General features: G+C 45.0%; 1 protein-coding gene across 1 annotated transcript; it reads right to left on the reverse strand.

Annotated features, from left to right (window-relative positions):
- Positions 4652 to 5581, reverse strand: LOC102191625 (olfactory receptor 1L1-like). The gene has a single exon (XM_013967759.2). It carries the CDS (start codon positions 5579 to 5581, stop codon positions 4652 to 4654), a length of 930 nt encoding a protein of 309 aa, XP_013823213.2.

Below are 16353 nucleotides of genomic sequence, written 5' to 3' on the forward strand. Positions count from 1 at the left end.
GACACAATGCATGAGCTTTCTTTTAATCAGCTTCAGTTAGAGGCTTTTGGAAATCACGTTGGTACATCAAAATTAATATTCGTAATGGTTTGGAGGCAAAAATCACACTGTCTAGATGGCACTAGTGGTAAAGACTCCACCTGCCAATGCAGAAGACACGAGAATTGTGGGTTCAATCCCTGGGCCGAGAAGACCCCCTGGAGTAGGAAATGGCAAGTATTCTTGCCTGGTAAATCCCATGGACAGGGGAGCCTGCTGGGCTACAGTCAATGGAGTTGCAAAGAGTTGGACATGACTGAGTGGCTGAGCACACAGATGTTTATATCTCCATTGCGTTGGTCTGCGTTGACAATATACTGGATATCAGATCCGTGAGAAAGTATGGATGTTATACACATCATTTGGGCAATCGGCAATCTTCTCCAGATAATTTTCCCTTTAGTTAACCTTTTGATAAACATCAAGTGTCAGTGAGCTCTACTATGGAGAACAGTGTGGAGATTCCTTAAAAAACTGGAAATAGAACTGCCATACGACCCAGCAATCCCACTGCTGGGCATACACACCGAGGAAACCAGAATTGGAAGAGACATGTGTACCCCAATGTTCATTGCAGCACTGTTTATAATAGCCAGGACATGGAAGCAACCTAGATGTCCATCAGCAGATGAATGGATAAGAAAGCTGTGGTACATATACACAATGAAGTATTACTCAGCCATTAAAAAGAATACGTTTGAATCAGTTCTAATGAGGTGGATGAAACTGGAGCCTATTATACAGAGTGAAGTAAGCCAAAAAGAAAAACACCAATACAGTATACTAATGCATATATATGGAATTTAGAGAGATGGGAATGATAACCCTGTATGCAAGACAGCAAAAGAGACACAGATGTATAGAACAGTCTTTTGGACTCTGTGGGAGAGGGAGAGGGTGGGATGATTTGGGAGAATGGCATTGAAACATGTATATTATCCTATGTGAAACGAATCGCCAGTCCAGGTTTGATGCATGATACAGGATGCTTGGGGCCGGTGCACTGGGATGACCCAGAGGGATGGTATGGGGAGGGAAGTGGGAGGGGGGTTCAGGATGGGGACACGTGTGCACCTGTGGCGGATTCATGTGGTGGCTTCTCTTGTTGAGCGCGTGCTCTAGGCCTGCGGGCTTCAGTAGCTGTGCACAGTGGCTCAGCAGTTTCACTCGTGGGCTCTAAAACACAGGCTCAGTAGCAGCGGCTCATGGGCTTAGCTGCTCCAAGGCATGCGGAATCTCCCCGGACCAGGGATTGAACTCGCGTTTCCTGCACTGGCAGGTGGATTCTTGACCACTGAGCCACCAGGGAAATCCCCGAGGGTTTTCTGTCTTTCTCGGTGGGAGGAAATGAATAGGTGAAATAGAGAGCATTTCTAAGGCAGTGAAACTAGCCTATTACATACCTCATAGAGCTCAGATTGTCATCTCACGACACTGTATTCAATGTGAATGTTGAAAAATGAGGGCAATTGTTCTCCAAGTGACCAAACCAAATTACACCCCTTTGTGCGCTGTCATAGACCTTCACTGTTGCCTACACTCACCGGTGTTCAGAATTGCCAGAAATATTTTTTTTCTTGTTCATCTGCTGTGTGTAAAATAATATCTCACCCTGGCTGTAAGTTTTCCTAATCACTCCTGAGGGTGAGCACAAACCATCTTTTTATAAACAATCTTTCTAAATGATGATGTTTTCTTTCTTCTGAAAGAGTGGATATGGCATGTAATTTGACTACTCTGATGAGTCTAAACGCCCATCTTTCTTCAGAGCATAATGGAGGGTGGTCTTCAGGTGTGTAGCACTTGAAACCAGTGGCTCCAGGGGAGGCTGGGCAGAGAAGGAAAAAGCGGATCTAAGAGAAGAATCATAACGGAGGCAGTGGGTTTGGGAAGGCAAATGGGAGGACGGTAGAGCTGCCCACTAGGCTGCTGACAGGCTACTTTTCTACTGCAGCCGCAACTGATGGCACAATAGTAAAGAATTGAGAGTAAAGAACCTGCCTGCCAGCGCAGGAGATGCAAGATGAAGGTTCGATCCCTGGATGGGGAAGATCCCTTGGAGGAGGAAATGACTACTCACTCCAATATTCTTGCCTGGAAAATTCCATGGACAGAGGAGCCTGGCGGGCTGCTGTCCATGGGGTCACAAAAGAGTCAGACACGTTTGAGAAACTGATCGCACATGTACAGGGGCAATTAAAGTGGAGTTCTAGCTACTGAGTTCTGATACTTTCTATCTTCTGTGTCTTGCAGAGCCCTTTGTTTTATCCAGGTAGCTATAGAAGTCCTGGTGTAGAGTTGTCATACGTAAATGCAGTTCCAGTACATGGTGTAAAGCCAGTTGCCTCAGATCATCTGAGAAGCTTATGAAAAATCCCTGAGCCTCTCCTCTGCAGATTCTTTTAAAAAAATTTTGTTACCTAATTTTATTAAAAAAAAGTGTTTATCTGACTGCACTGGGTCTTAGTTGCAGCATGCAGGATCTTCAGTTGCAGCATATGGGATCTAGTTCCCTCACCAGGAATGGAACCCAGGCCCCCTGTAACGGGAGTCCAGAGTCTTAGCCACTGGACCACCAGGGAATTCCTTCCTCTGTAGATTCTGATTCACCTAGTCTAGAATGGGACATAGAAGGCTACATCTCCCCATTTCCCAGATTTTTCTGAGTATTTTCCCAGAACTCACCTCAGAGAATCCGGAGCTGATGCTTGTGTTTTTGCTGCCAGACTCTGATGTGGCCAGAAGCTTTTGCAGACATCCCAATCTGCCCAGAAGGAAGAAAACACTGCTGTACCCTGCTCCATTTTGTCAGGCATAGACATAGAGTCTTCCTCAGGTGGCCAGAGTACAGTAAGTTCAGGTCAGTTCAGTCGCTCAGTCATGTCTGACTCTTTGCGACCCCATGAACTGCAGCACGCCAGGCCTCCCTGTCCATCGCCAATTCCCAGAGTCCACAACAAACCCATGTCCATTGAGTCGGTGATGCCATCCAACCATCTCATCCTCTGTCGTCCCCTTCTCCTTCTGCCCTTAATCTTTCTCAGCATCAGGGTCTTTTCAAATGAGTCAGCTCTTCACATCAGGTGGCCAAAGTATTGGAGTTTCAGCCTCAGCATCAGTCCTTCCAAGGAACACCCAGGACTGATTTCCTTTAGGATGGACTGGTTGGATCTCTTTGCAGTCCAAGGGACTCTCAAGAGTCTTCTCCAACACCACAGTTCAAAAGCATCAGTTCTTCAGCGCTCAGCTTTCTTTATAGTCCAACTCCCACATCCATACATGACCACTGGAAAAACCATAGGCTTGACTAGAAGGACCTTTGTTGACAAAGTAATGTCTCTAGTTTTTAATATGCTCTCCAGGTTGGTCATAACTTTCCTTCCAAGGAGCAAGCGTCTTTTAATTTCATAAGGCTATATCTGTTGACAAACCTAGACAGCATATTAAAAAGCAGACATCACTCTTCTGACACAGGTCCATCTAGTCAGAGCTATGATTTTTCCAGTAGTCACCTACAGATATGAGAGCTGGACCTTAAAGAAGGCTGACCATCAAAGGATTGATGCTTTCAACTGTGATGCAGGAGAAGACTCTTGAGAGTCCCTTGGACTGCAAGGAGATCAAACCAGTTAATTCTAAAGGAAATCAGTCCTGAATAATCATTGGAAGGACTGATGTTGAAGCAGAAGCTCCAAAACTTTGGCCACCTGATGGGAAGAGCTGAATTATTGGAAATGACATTGATGTTGGGAAGGATTGAAGGCAGGAGGAGAAGGGGATGACAGTGGATGAGATGGTTGGATGGCATCACTGACTCAGAGGACATGAGTTTGAGCCAACTCTGGGAGATAGAGAAGGACAGGGAGGACTGGCATGCTGCAGTCCATGGGGTTGCAAAGAGTCGGACATGACTGAGAGACTGAGCAATAACAAATGCCTATTGATAATATTTTATCGAAGAATTACACAATAGAAAAGAAAACTACACCATAGAAACTGCTTTCAAGTATAGCAATAGGCCCTAACTTCTCCTAAGAAATCATCAGGCCAGCTGCTAGCCTGTCTCCAAGTGGACAAAGGCATTTCCTGTCCCTAGACATGGAGGTCTTCTCAACACCTATCACAGTCAGAGCTCAAGGGCTTCTCAAGAGCCCTGAAAAGAGAAGGGTTTCCCCTTATCTGTTTCTAGGTTCCAGATCCTCATGTAATCAGCCATTCTGTGCCCATGACAGGTAGAATAAGGAGATATTTGGTCAAGAGAAATTAATGCAGGATATTTATTTTCAGCTGCACTTGAAAGGAGTGAATGACAAAAGAGAATGGGAGGGGAGATGAGGACTGGGTATGAAGACTCTGGCCAGTTGAGGGGCTGCAATAAGATGGCTTTGATTGGTGGATATATATATATATATATGAATATATTGTATACTTATATAATTATACTATAAATAAGACTGTATATTCTAGTCTCAACAGTCATCTACACCATTTTTAATGGACTCTTGGCTTAGGAGTGCTAACCTTCAGTAGCTTGATGTACACACCAAGAACCATCAGAAGTGAGGGGCCTCAGGAGAAGTGTTACCCCTGAGCATGCCCACAGGAGTGCTGCCTAGGACATCCTCCTGCTCATCAGCTTCCTCAGGCCTCTCTTCACATCTTTGTTCCTCAGGCTGTAGATAAAAGGGTTCAGCATGGAAGACAGAATGGTGTAGATGACCGTTGCCACTCGGTCCTTGATGGTGTCGGTAGACAGGGGTCGGAAATAAACATAAATAATGCTTCCATAAAAGAGGGTCACCATGGTGACATGGGAACCACAGGTAGAGAAAGCTTTATGTTTCCCAGCAGCTGAAGGGATCTTAAGAACAACAGTGAGGATTTGTAGGTAAGAGATGATAACACATATGAAAGGGCTCACCAGGGTTACCAGTCCTTCGGTGTTAATTACAATTTCATTGACAAACGTGGAGGAGCAGGACAGTTTCAGTAGAGGGTTGATGTCGCAGAGGAAGTGGTGGATGATATTGGAGTCACAAAAGAGAAGACAATTTATCAGGAGAACCAGTAAGAGGGAATGGAGGTGAGCGATGGAGCAGAAAGTCACCAGCAGGACACAGCGGCGGCGGCTCATGGTGGTGACATAGTGGAAGGGGTCACAGATGGCCACATAGCGGTCAATGGCCATGGCTGCCAGGAGGTAACTCTCTGTGCTGGCAAAAGCCAAGAAGAAATACATCTGGGTCATACACTCAGCATAGGAGATGGACTTCTGCTTTGACAGAAAGTTCACCAGCATCTTGGGAACTATGGTGGTTGTGTAGCAAACATCGACAAAGGATAAAATGCTAAGGAAAAAATACATGGGGGTCTGGAGCTGAGTGTCAGAGCGGATGGCCAGGATGATAAGCACGTTTCCCGCTATGGTGACTACGTACGTGATGAAGAAGAGGGCAAAGAGTGGCTTCTGGTCCTCGGGCCGGGAGAAGAGTCCCAGGAGGATGAACTCGGAGACACTGCTGGTTTGGTTAACTCTCTCCATGGCCCTGCATAGGCCAATACATGTATTCAAATATGTAGTAAAAAAATATATTTTAATTCAACAAATTTCAACTCATTCCTCTCTTTCCTAGGATTCCTATAAAAAGTCCATGATTTTGTCATCCTTTCCACAATCCACCAAAGTAAGTTGAACAATAAAATTGAACCTGTGTTAAGTGGAAGGACATCAGAGAGTGAATTTCCTTTCAGAAAGAATCCCAGATAGACTTCAGCAATGCACAATTCTTATTTCCCTACACATATTTATTAGATTTGCTGAAATTCATCTCTCTACCATCCTTGCAAACAAAACAAAACAAATAAACAAAAAACAAAACAGTAAATCAGGTAAATAAGATAACTGCTGCCATAGGCACACAGTGTCAATAGTCACCCTTTCAGAGCCAATATTTTAATTTAAACCTGGTTTGAGGAAGAAAAAGAAATGAACTTTTTGGTCAGCCTAATATTTGAACCTATGCATTAGAACATTCAGAAACATTGAGGATTTATGGTCTCACAATTATTCAGTATCACTGTTTTAAACACTCACTAGGAACCCAACACTGAGATTAAAAAGATGAGTGATTCTCAGTTCCTATTCTTAAGGTGGTTATAGTCTGGCAGGAAAGACAAACTTTTACACAAATAACGGCCACAAAATTCTACAGGTATGGTGATAGACTTATTGAGAAGCAGCGAGCATCATGTGGTGTCTTTGAGAAGAGCGTGTATTTTGAAATCGGCTCCTTCACTTTCTGGCTGTGTGGCTTTGGGCTGATTACCTAACATCTCTGTTTCCTGGTGTCCTTCTCTGTAATCTGGGATAGTAAATACCTCCCTTCTCGGCTTCCTCTTCTGCTCCACCATTGTCTTCACGTCTTCCTTTACTTCCTGCCCAAATCCTCTCCTTTGTCAGGTGTCCCTGGATGCTCTTGAAACCAGTTATTTTGTACTTCTCTGCAAAACCTCATAGCTTTCATATTTTTCATTGTTTGACCGTGCTTCACCCAAGTTTATGAGACTTGGTGGGAGAAACATTTATTTGTGTTTTCTATGATTTGAAAATGAATGCACAATTAAGAGAAACAATAGTCATGCTTAAGACCTAAGCTTCCCTGGTGGCTTAGATGGTAAAGCGTCTGCCCGCAATGCAGGAGACCAGGGTTCGATTCCTGGGTTGGGAAGATCCCTGGAGAAGGAAATGGCAATCCACTCCAGCACTCTTGCCTAGAGAATCCCATGGATGGAGGAGCCTGATAGGCTACAGTCCATGGGGTCACGAAGAGTTTGATACAACTGAGCAACTTCACTTTCACTTTCAAGACCTATTAAGCTTTACTGTGTATTAGGCAGTGAGCTAAATGCTTTATGTATATTACAGACAACAACTCTCTAACCTGGTTCTCAGCAACAGTCCCTTTCAATAGACGAGAACATTGAGGTTAGATGTTGAGCGCTTTCCTCAAGATCACACAACCTAGAAGGGCCAGAGCCTAGATCCCAGACAGGATAGTCTTAAGCACAAAATGCTTTCATAAAGCTTCAGAAGTTTATGCTAGAAGCAAACGTGCAGGGGAGTTGTTTTCCACTGTGGAATTTTCCACCGTTAACATCTCTATTCCAATGACGACAGGCTTGCAAAATCAGTGTTGCGTGTAGTCTCTTACTGTAACTGCTAGAGACAGGACCTCTCCCAAGCCTTGTGTGGACTGGGAGCTGTGGTTCTGTGCAGCTGTGCCAGGGTGGAGGGAAACATTCAGGAGACAGAGCCAGGAGACGTGGGTTCAGATCTGGGCTCCACCGTCTACTCACAATGTGTCTGGCAAACTCCCTTCATCACTCTGAGTTTCACTTTCCTAATCCTTAAGATAAAACTGCTCTCAAGAGAAAAAGGAGGAACATGGGTGTGAAAACCACAAACGTGGTATATATCAGCAGGATGACTGGGAAATGTCTGATAAAGAAGAAAGTAGTATCAGGGGAAGGCGAGGTGGAGCTAGATGGAATGCAGACACAGGAAGGGAGTTTGGCTCTGAGAACAGACCAGGCTGAGTCTAGAAGCATAGTAGATGGATGTTACTGGAATCAGTGATTTTCCTATTTTATTCCATTCCGTGTAGTACCCACCAGCATGGGCTTTGTTTCTTTAAGGATCTCCGTGGTTTCTCCTGCTAGGTATCTCTCGAATCTTGCAACTCTTCTTCTCCCTGGTCAGCACTCTGTTGAAAGCCATCATTTCCCATTCAGATTGTTGCAGCCTCATCTAAACGATGTATTTGGTTCCCCTGTCGTCTCTTGACAGCCCCTCCCCAATCATTCTCTGCCCTGCAGCCACAATGATCTTTTAACAATAAATGTGATCACCTAACTTTTGAGGTTGAAGTCTGCTTCCTAGGGCTACTGTAACGAGGTATCACATCAGAGAGATGTGGTTGGAAAACTCTCCAGAGTGGAGCTCTGGTATCACCCTTGGCCCAGAATCCTTATAGAATGGGCCTCCAGGGAGTCCCTCCTGTTATCTTACCTGGGTCTCCCCAACACAGCTTCAGTGATTATCCAACAGTAAGTTCAGAGACTCTTTGGAGCTTGCTTGGTGCTCATTCAGGGTCCAATGAGGGACATGAAGTCTCAGGGAGAGGTGGCAACTTGGCCAAGACCCTGGAACCGAGTCGGACCTCCTGCAAACCCAGGGCACCCGGCACCTGGTACTGGCCCCTTCCCAAGTTTTACGCAGAAAATGCCAGGTCCCTGCTGCAAACATGCTTCCTTCTCTGGGCTCACAGCCAATGTGACAGGAAGCTGACTCTTCATGCATCTGATTATAGGGGGTCAAGAGTGCAGCACCAGGCATGAGGAGCCGGAGAAGTCACCTCAGATTGCTGGGATCAGAGGGCATGACCTTCTGGTTTAGATCTCCTCAGGTCACAGAATCATGCAAATAGTGTTGCATAAGGCCTGACTTAAAACCATCAAAACGCCTTTTCTCATGGTTCCGGAGGCTAGAAGTACAAAGTCAAGCTTGTGGCAGGCTTCGTTCCTTCTGCAGATGCTTAGGGAGAGTCTGCTCCAGGCCTCTTGCCCAGCTTCTGGTGGATACGGGCAATCCTTCATACTCCTTGACTGGGAGAGGCCTCACTTCGGTCTCTGCCTCTGTCTTCACATGGCCATCTTTTGCTCCGTTTCTTTACACGGCCCTCTCCCTCTCTGTGCCTGTGTCCAGAATTCCTTCTAAGAAAGATACCAGCCTCTACGGCCCACCTGACTCCACTGTAACCTCATCTTAACTTGATTATATGTACAAAGACCCTACTGTCAAGTTAGGTCTCATTCTGTTTCCATACCAAATCCTATCTGAAAACAGTGTACTTAAGAATCTTCAGTTTCTGTTAGAGACATAATTGACATAATTCCTTTTTAGGAATGAAGGAAAATACTCCCATTTTTGAACCATCCTTTTATGTCAGTTCTACACAATTGCCTGTTACTTTACACATATTTTAAAAGATATAATTTTGTAAATATTTAATATTCTGCGAATTTGATTTTGAATTGTAAATGTCAAATATCCTGCTATTATACTTTGTTAAAAAGGAAACAGCATACATTTTAAGGATATTTTTATGAATAAATTTAAGGCACTGAATTTAAAAAAATTAGGTCACTTTCTGGAGTTTTTGGTGAATATAAATTCGGTGGTGGGGGGACACTACTCAAGCCCCTCTTCATTTAATATGAATTGAGCTCCTATTCCCCTCCAGTCCCATCACATTCCTGTTTCCCCAGGGACTTCCTCCTGGTCTTCAAACACATTCCTATCTGGATGGTCCTTGCCCCTCGCCCTGCATGCTTTTCCTCTCTATTGTCCTTTGGGTATCAACTCAGCTGATACTTTTTCTGGGTCAAGTCACCCTGTTTTATGCTCTCATGGAACTCCTTTCCCTTCCTTTACGGCACACATCACAGTCTGTAATTATTCATTTATTTCTGTGAGTGGTGTTTGTCTTGACCAAACACGGGAATCCAGTTTCCTTTCCCTCACTGTTCTATCCCCAGAGTTTAGCACAGTGTTTGTGGAGGAAATGAAGCCACACCTGGCACTGAGGCTGGGGCACCACGAGATGAAAGTCAGAGTTGGGTGTTACGATGAAGAAGGTGATGATGCCTTGTGTCCTCAAGTTGCTTGTCTGTGTAGAACTTGTGTCTGTGATTCCTGATGGGCTGGTTGACTAGACTTGGCTCTGGCAACGTGTTTACCTGAGCTACAAACCCAGCCCAGACACTGCTCTTGATTCTGCATTTTCTCTCATTTCCCACATCCCACCGATGATCACATCCTAGCAATGTTGCCTGCCCACCTCTCTTGGTCTCTGCCAGCACTGCTCAAGTGGAGACCTTCATCATCTCCAGCTTCCAAAATAGCCTCCTTGCAGCCATACTTGTCTTTCGATTTCCTGCACTGTAGGCAGGTCAGTTTTTCTAAAGTGCAAATTTGAATAACTCGCTATATTAGTTTTCTGGGGCTGTTCAAACAAAGTACCATGCATTGAGAGGCGTAAACAATGGAAATGTACTGTCTCACAGTTGTCGGGACTGAAAGTCCACAAAGGGTCAGCATGGTTGGTTCCTTCTGAGGGCTGTGAGGAAGTGTCTATTCCATGCCTCTGCACTTGACTTATAGATGGGGTCTTCTCCCTGTGTCTCTTCTCATCCTCTTCCATTTTGCATGTATGTTTCTGTGTCCAAATTTCCCCTTTTAATGAGGATGCCAGTCATGTTGGATTAGGATCCACCCTGATAACCTCACTTTAACTTGATTATCTCTGAAAAGGCCCTACCTCCAGAGGACTTCCCTGGTGGTCCAGTGGTTAAGAATCTGCCTTCCAAGGTAGGGGATGCAAGTTTGATCCCTGATCAGGGAACCAAGATCCCACATGCCACCAACTACAGAGCCCATGTGCTCTCAAGCCCCCAAGCCACCACTAGAGAAAAGCCCATTCACTGCCACAAAGATCCCATGAGCTGCAACTAAGACCAGATGCAGGCATAAATAAATAAATATTAAAAAAATAATTTCAGAATCTTAAAGATCCTGTTTATGAATAAGGTCACAATCTGAGGTTCTTGGGATTAGAGCTCCAATATATCTTTTTCTGGGGGGGCCACAATTCAACTCATAATAGTCACTTTTCTACTGCAGAGGACTCCTTGTTGCTAAATTGCTTCAGTCGTGTCCAACTCTTTGTGACCCTATGAACTGTAGCCCACCAGACTCCTCTGTCCATAGGATTCTTCAGGGAAGAATAGTGGGGTGGGTTGCCATTCCTTCTTCAGGGGATCTTCCTGACTCAGGGATCGAACCGGCATCTCTTATGTCTCCTGAACTGGCATTGACAGGCAGGTTCTTTACCACTGGCGCTAACTGGGAAGCCCCCAGCCTCCCTGTTACCCACAGACTAAAGGCCAACTCCTTCCTGAGCTTACAGTGCATCCTATGATGTGTCTCTTGCTGGGTTCTGCATCTCATCTCTTGCCTCCCTCTCTATTCTCTTTCATGCCAGCATTTCTTGCTTCTTCTCGCCTTGGGGACTTACTGTTCCATCTGTTTGAAATGTTCCCCGTGCCTTGTTTATTAGCCCTGGTGGCTGGTGGTCGCTCAGAATGGATACCCCATCCCTTCTGAAGCCTGGCCTGCCCTTCTTCCTGGATGGGCACCTCACCGAGGTGTGCTTGGCACACATAGCACACACATAGCACAGAACTGAATCTCAGTACTTACAAGGCTGTCTTCCCTACTTAAGCTGCACAAGAATGAGGATTGTGTCTGGTTCTTCGTTACACCACCCACGCTGGCGCCGTGCCTGGGACATAAAAATCCCTTGATAAATATTTATAAAATGAAAGCATGCCTGGATGGTCATTTAGGAGTTTCAACAGATGGAAGGAAGAGTTGCGGCAGATCTCAAGTCGCAATCTTAAGAGCAGCATTCCATTTCATTCACCGCATGCGGTTGGGGCAGAGCCCAGGCAGGAATAGCTCGAGCCTGCGCTCCTGGAAGGTGCCTCTTGATTTCTCATTGCTTCAACTTTAAAGCACACACAGTGGAGCTCTGAGCCAGAGAAACTCTTAGAGATTGTGTAGTCTAATTTGTGGGTGCTCAGTTGCCAAATCCTGTCTGGCTCTTTGTGATCCCGTGGGCTGTAGCCTGCCAGGATCCTCTGTCCATGGGAATTCCCAGGCAAGAATACTGGAGTGGGTTTCCATTTCCTTCTCCAGGGGATCTTCCTGACCCAGGGATCAAACCTGCATCTCTTGCATTGGCAGGTGGGTTCTCTATCACTGAGCCACCAGGGAAGACTGTAGTCCAATTTGCTTGCCTTAAAGAAGGGGGAAATGAAGGCATGGGGGGTGGGAGGACCTTATTATCATCACACTTTAATTGTTAGAACCAGGACTGCAACACAGGCACCTTGGCTTCTCCCTGAAGCTTAGGTTATGCTTTGCCTGTTATGGATGCAGAGAGGCTAAGAGCTCGGGCTCTGGCCCCCTTTCTAGGTCTGGGGTCCTGTCCTCATCAGGTAAATGGTCTAGGGCAAGTTACTTAACCTCTCTGGGGCACAGTTTCTCCACCCTTAAAGTGGGGATAATGGGAGGCCCTGTCTCCTAGAGTGGCTGGGAGGACTCAGAAAACTAACGTCAAAGCACAACACCTAGCGTCAGCACCTCCACCCCCAAAGTTAGCTACTTATACTACGAGGCAGAGAAAAATATTTTGATCAGGTAAGCAACCAGTCATGGTTGAATGTTGGAGGTCTGCCTGGTCTGCAGTTAGGTAACCAAACATGAAAACCAGAGGCTTACTCACAGGGGTCACTCATTCCTTTGTGTACACATAGATAGCACTCGATTTCACTGGGTTAGTTTTGACAATAACACAAGGATGACATTTTCCTGATTCACTGACATCAAACCATTCAAGTTTTTTGACAGGGTTTGATTCATGGCCATTTTGGGACTCACTGATTTCAGATGGCGCACAGGGAGGAAGGCGTGCCCGGTCAGTGTGGATTGTTTAGTCCTGGTTGTTTCCGGAGTCCAGATATTTTCTCTCCCACAGCTGTCTCTCCAGATGTGGAGGACTTTTCCATGCCATGTTGGCAAGTTTATTCAGAACCCACACTCCAGCTGAAGGTCCCTGCCTCCTTACCCTCCTCCCCAACCCCTGTTAAAGGAAACCACTGAGAACGTAGTCAATAAGAGTGATGGGTTTCCCGACACTGTTTCAAATCCTTTCTCTTTCCCCACCTCTGGTGCCCAGCTCCATCCTGACTCTTCTTTTCAGAAGACAGAGCTTCCCAGAATCATTGAGCTGAGGATCCTCCCAGCCCATAATAGTTTAGAATCCTTTTGCCTGGCCTCTTTGGAGCTCCTTATCTCAGACAGAGAAGGTGCTTTCTCTTCCTGCTAGACCCCAGGGAACTCTGCTGTATGCCTTCTCCAAGTTTTGGCAGCAAAACACAGCCCAAGGGGGATGGAGAATGTCAGGTGCCTCCCGCTTAGTGTTGAGAATATTCTCAGAGCCTCCTTGGATTCATGTTCATGTCTCACGGGTGTGACTCAGCTGCCCCACTTATTGACCACTAGGACTGAGGAACAATGGTCGGTATTCTGGAAAATAGGGATTTTTTTTAAAGATAGGGGATAGAGTTATATGTTGTTGTTGTTCAGCTGCTCAGTCATGTCCAACTATTTGCGACCCCATGGACTGCAGCATGCCAGGCGTCTCTGTCCTGCACCATCTCCCGGGGTTTGCTCAAACTCGTGTCCATTGAGTTGATGATGTTATCCAACCATCTCATCCTCTGTCACCCCCTTCTCAGCCTGACCTCAATCTTTTCCAGCATCAGGGTCTTCTCCAATGAGTCGGCTATTCACATCCGGTGGCCAAAGTATTGGAGCTTTAGTTTCAGCATCAGTCCTTCCAATGAATATTCAGGGTTGATTTCCTTTAGGATTGACTGGTTTGATCTCCTTTCTGTCCAAGGGACTCTCAAGAGTCTTCTCCAGCACCACAGATTGAAGGCACCAATTCTTTGATACTCAGCCTTTTTTATAGTTCAGCTCTCACATCTGTACACGACTACTGAAAAAAACATAGATTTGACTATACCTCTGGACCTTTGGAGGCAAAGTAATGTCTCTGCTTTTTAATATGCAGTCTAGGTTTGTCATTGTTTTTCTTCCAAGAAGCAAGCATCTTTCAATTTCATGGTTGCAGTCACTGTCCACAGTGATTTTGGGGCCCCCAAAATAAAGTTTGTCACTGTTTCCATTGCTTCCCCATCTACTTGCCATGAAGTAACATGGGAGAACAATAAGCTTCAGGTGATGAAAAAGCATGTGATGTGTGTGTTTGTGTGTGTCTGTGTGTGTGTGTGCTAAATGCTAATCCACAGACAAGTGATGAAGGTAGGATAGAATTCCAGATTGGTTTATGAAGTACCATCAGCTTCTTTGCGTTCTAGACATCTTGATGTCAGGTGCCCCTCAGAGTGAATTTTCAGTATGGAGTTACAATAATGTTTTGTATGATTTATAAATTGGGATGGCTCTTAGCAGTTTCAGTTTCAACTGCAGTATTGGCCAAACAGCTCTTTCCAGTTAGCTGTTAGCTGATGTGGAATCACTGGTCTCTAGGGAATACCTCTGGCTCCTGAGCTAAGAAGGATGTAGGCCTGGTCCTTTGAATTCTGGGAAGCATCCTCAAGAGCTTCTGTACATATCACAGGAGCTGGGGTCTTGTTCAGGAGAGAGACCTGACTTTCCGTTCATTTACATCTTGGGGTCACTAAGTCATACTTTGAAATTCCCCAGGTTCACAAGAAAAGAAACTAACCAAGTATGTGTCTGGCTGGATTTCTTCCTCCAAATCCTCTTTTCTTTCTTTTTTTTTTTCACTTGCTCTTTCCTTTTTCTTCCTTTTATTTTTTTTCCCACTGTATTTACTTCTAAAAAGAATGGGATTGTTTAGAAAGGTAGAGACAGCAAGCAAAAACATAAAAAATAACAGAGGGACAAGAAGGAAGAAAAGTAAAAGTGTAGGATGGGACTCTCCTGTTGGTCCCGTTGTTGAGACTTCCACTGTAGGGGATGCAGGTTTGATCCCAGTCTGTGAGCTAATATCCCGCGTGCCTCGTGGCCAAAAATCCAAAACATAAAACAGAAGCAATACTGTAACAAATTTGAAAAATACTTAAAAAATGGTCCACATAAACAAATCTTCAAAAAAAAGCAAAGTGTAAGAAAAAGATCAACCCTGAATATTCATTGGAAGGACTGATGCTGAAGCCGAAGTTCCAATACTTTGGCCACCTGATGCGAAGAGCCTACTCATTGGAAAAGACCCTGATGCTGGGAAAGAATAAAGGCAGGAGGAGAAGGGGGCGACAGAGGATGAGATGGTTGGTTGGATGGCATCAGTGAGTATGAGTTTGAGAAAACAGTGATGGACAGGCAAGCCTGGTGTGCTGCAGTCCATGGGGTCGCAAAGAGTCGGACATGACTGAATGACTGAACAAGTGTAAAATAAATGTACAAACTCAAAAAGAAGTTCTGATAACTTTGTTACAAGTTCAGTTGACTCTAAACTCACGAATGACCAACGTGAAGAAGGTGAGAAGATGATTTAAATGATTCTTAGTATCTAAGAGATAAAAACAAGCAGATTATTTTGGACATGCATTACCAATTCTGGCTCTGTGATTTATGAGAACTGTGTCCCATGGATTTTCATGAAGCGATTACTGTGCAACACAAAGCTAAGCCTTTTCAACAAGATCCTTAGAGGAAGCATTCTTCTCAATTCTTCTAAAGGTCCTCAGTGGGACCTAGGGGGCAATTTGCCAAGATCTAATTTAGTGGCAGTGATCCTAAGGGGGTCCATAGTATTTGCAGGTATTCTGCCCTCTGATGGTCTGGCTTATTTCAACATTAGTCTTTACTTATGGGCAGTGGTTCTCAATTTAGGAATGCCTCTGACTCTCCAAGAAAATTGTTAGTTGGGCTACACAAGACCATGTGCCCTCCGACATGGCATGTGCCTTTTGTATATATGTAGAAATGTGCTTCCTCCTCTCTCCCTCCGGGATGGTGTACATTATTGTCATCAGATACTCGCAATGATCCTTGGCCTAAAATAGATTTAGCCATCTATGCAGAGGGCTGAAGCCCTCCATGAATATAACTTATCTTCATGAGGTATTTGTCCTTTATTTAGCTGCACCAGATCTTAGTTGCAGCATGGGGATCTTCATTTTTCACTGCACCAAGTGGAATCTTTAATTTCCGCACACAGGCTCCTCAGTTCCCTGACCAGAAATCAAATCTGGGTCCACTGCATTGCAAGGCGAATTTTTAATCCCTGGACTACTAGGGAAGTCCCTCTGTTAGGTTTTAATAACTGTGTTAGTGGTGATGAGTCCTCTATTAGCAAGTGTGCAGAGGGCCACTCCTATGCAGGTCTGTGAAAGTGTGTTCAGTCACGTCCAGCTCTTTGCAATTCCATAGCACCAGGCTCCTCTGTCTACGGAAATTTTGGGGCAACAATACTGAAGTGGGTTGCCATTTCCTACTCCAGGGGATCTTCCCAATTTTAGGATTTCGATCCAACATCTCTTGCATCTCCTGAATTGGCAAGTGGATTCTTTACCACTAGCCCCACTTAGAAAGTCCTGCATGTCTAGTAGTTCAATTCAGTTCCGTTCAGTCACTCA

Source organism: Capra hircus, chromosome 11 (assembly GCF_001704415.2).
Source record: "Capra hircus breed San Clemente chromosome 11, ASM170441v1, whole genome shotgun sequence".
NCBI lineage: Eukaryota > Metazoa > Chordata > Mammalia > Artiodactyla > Bovidae > Capra > Capra hircus.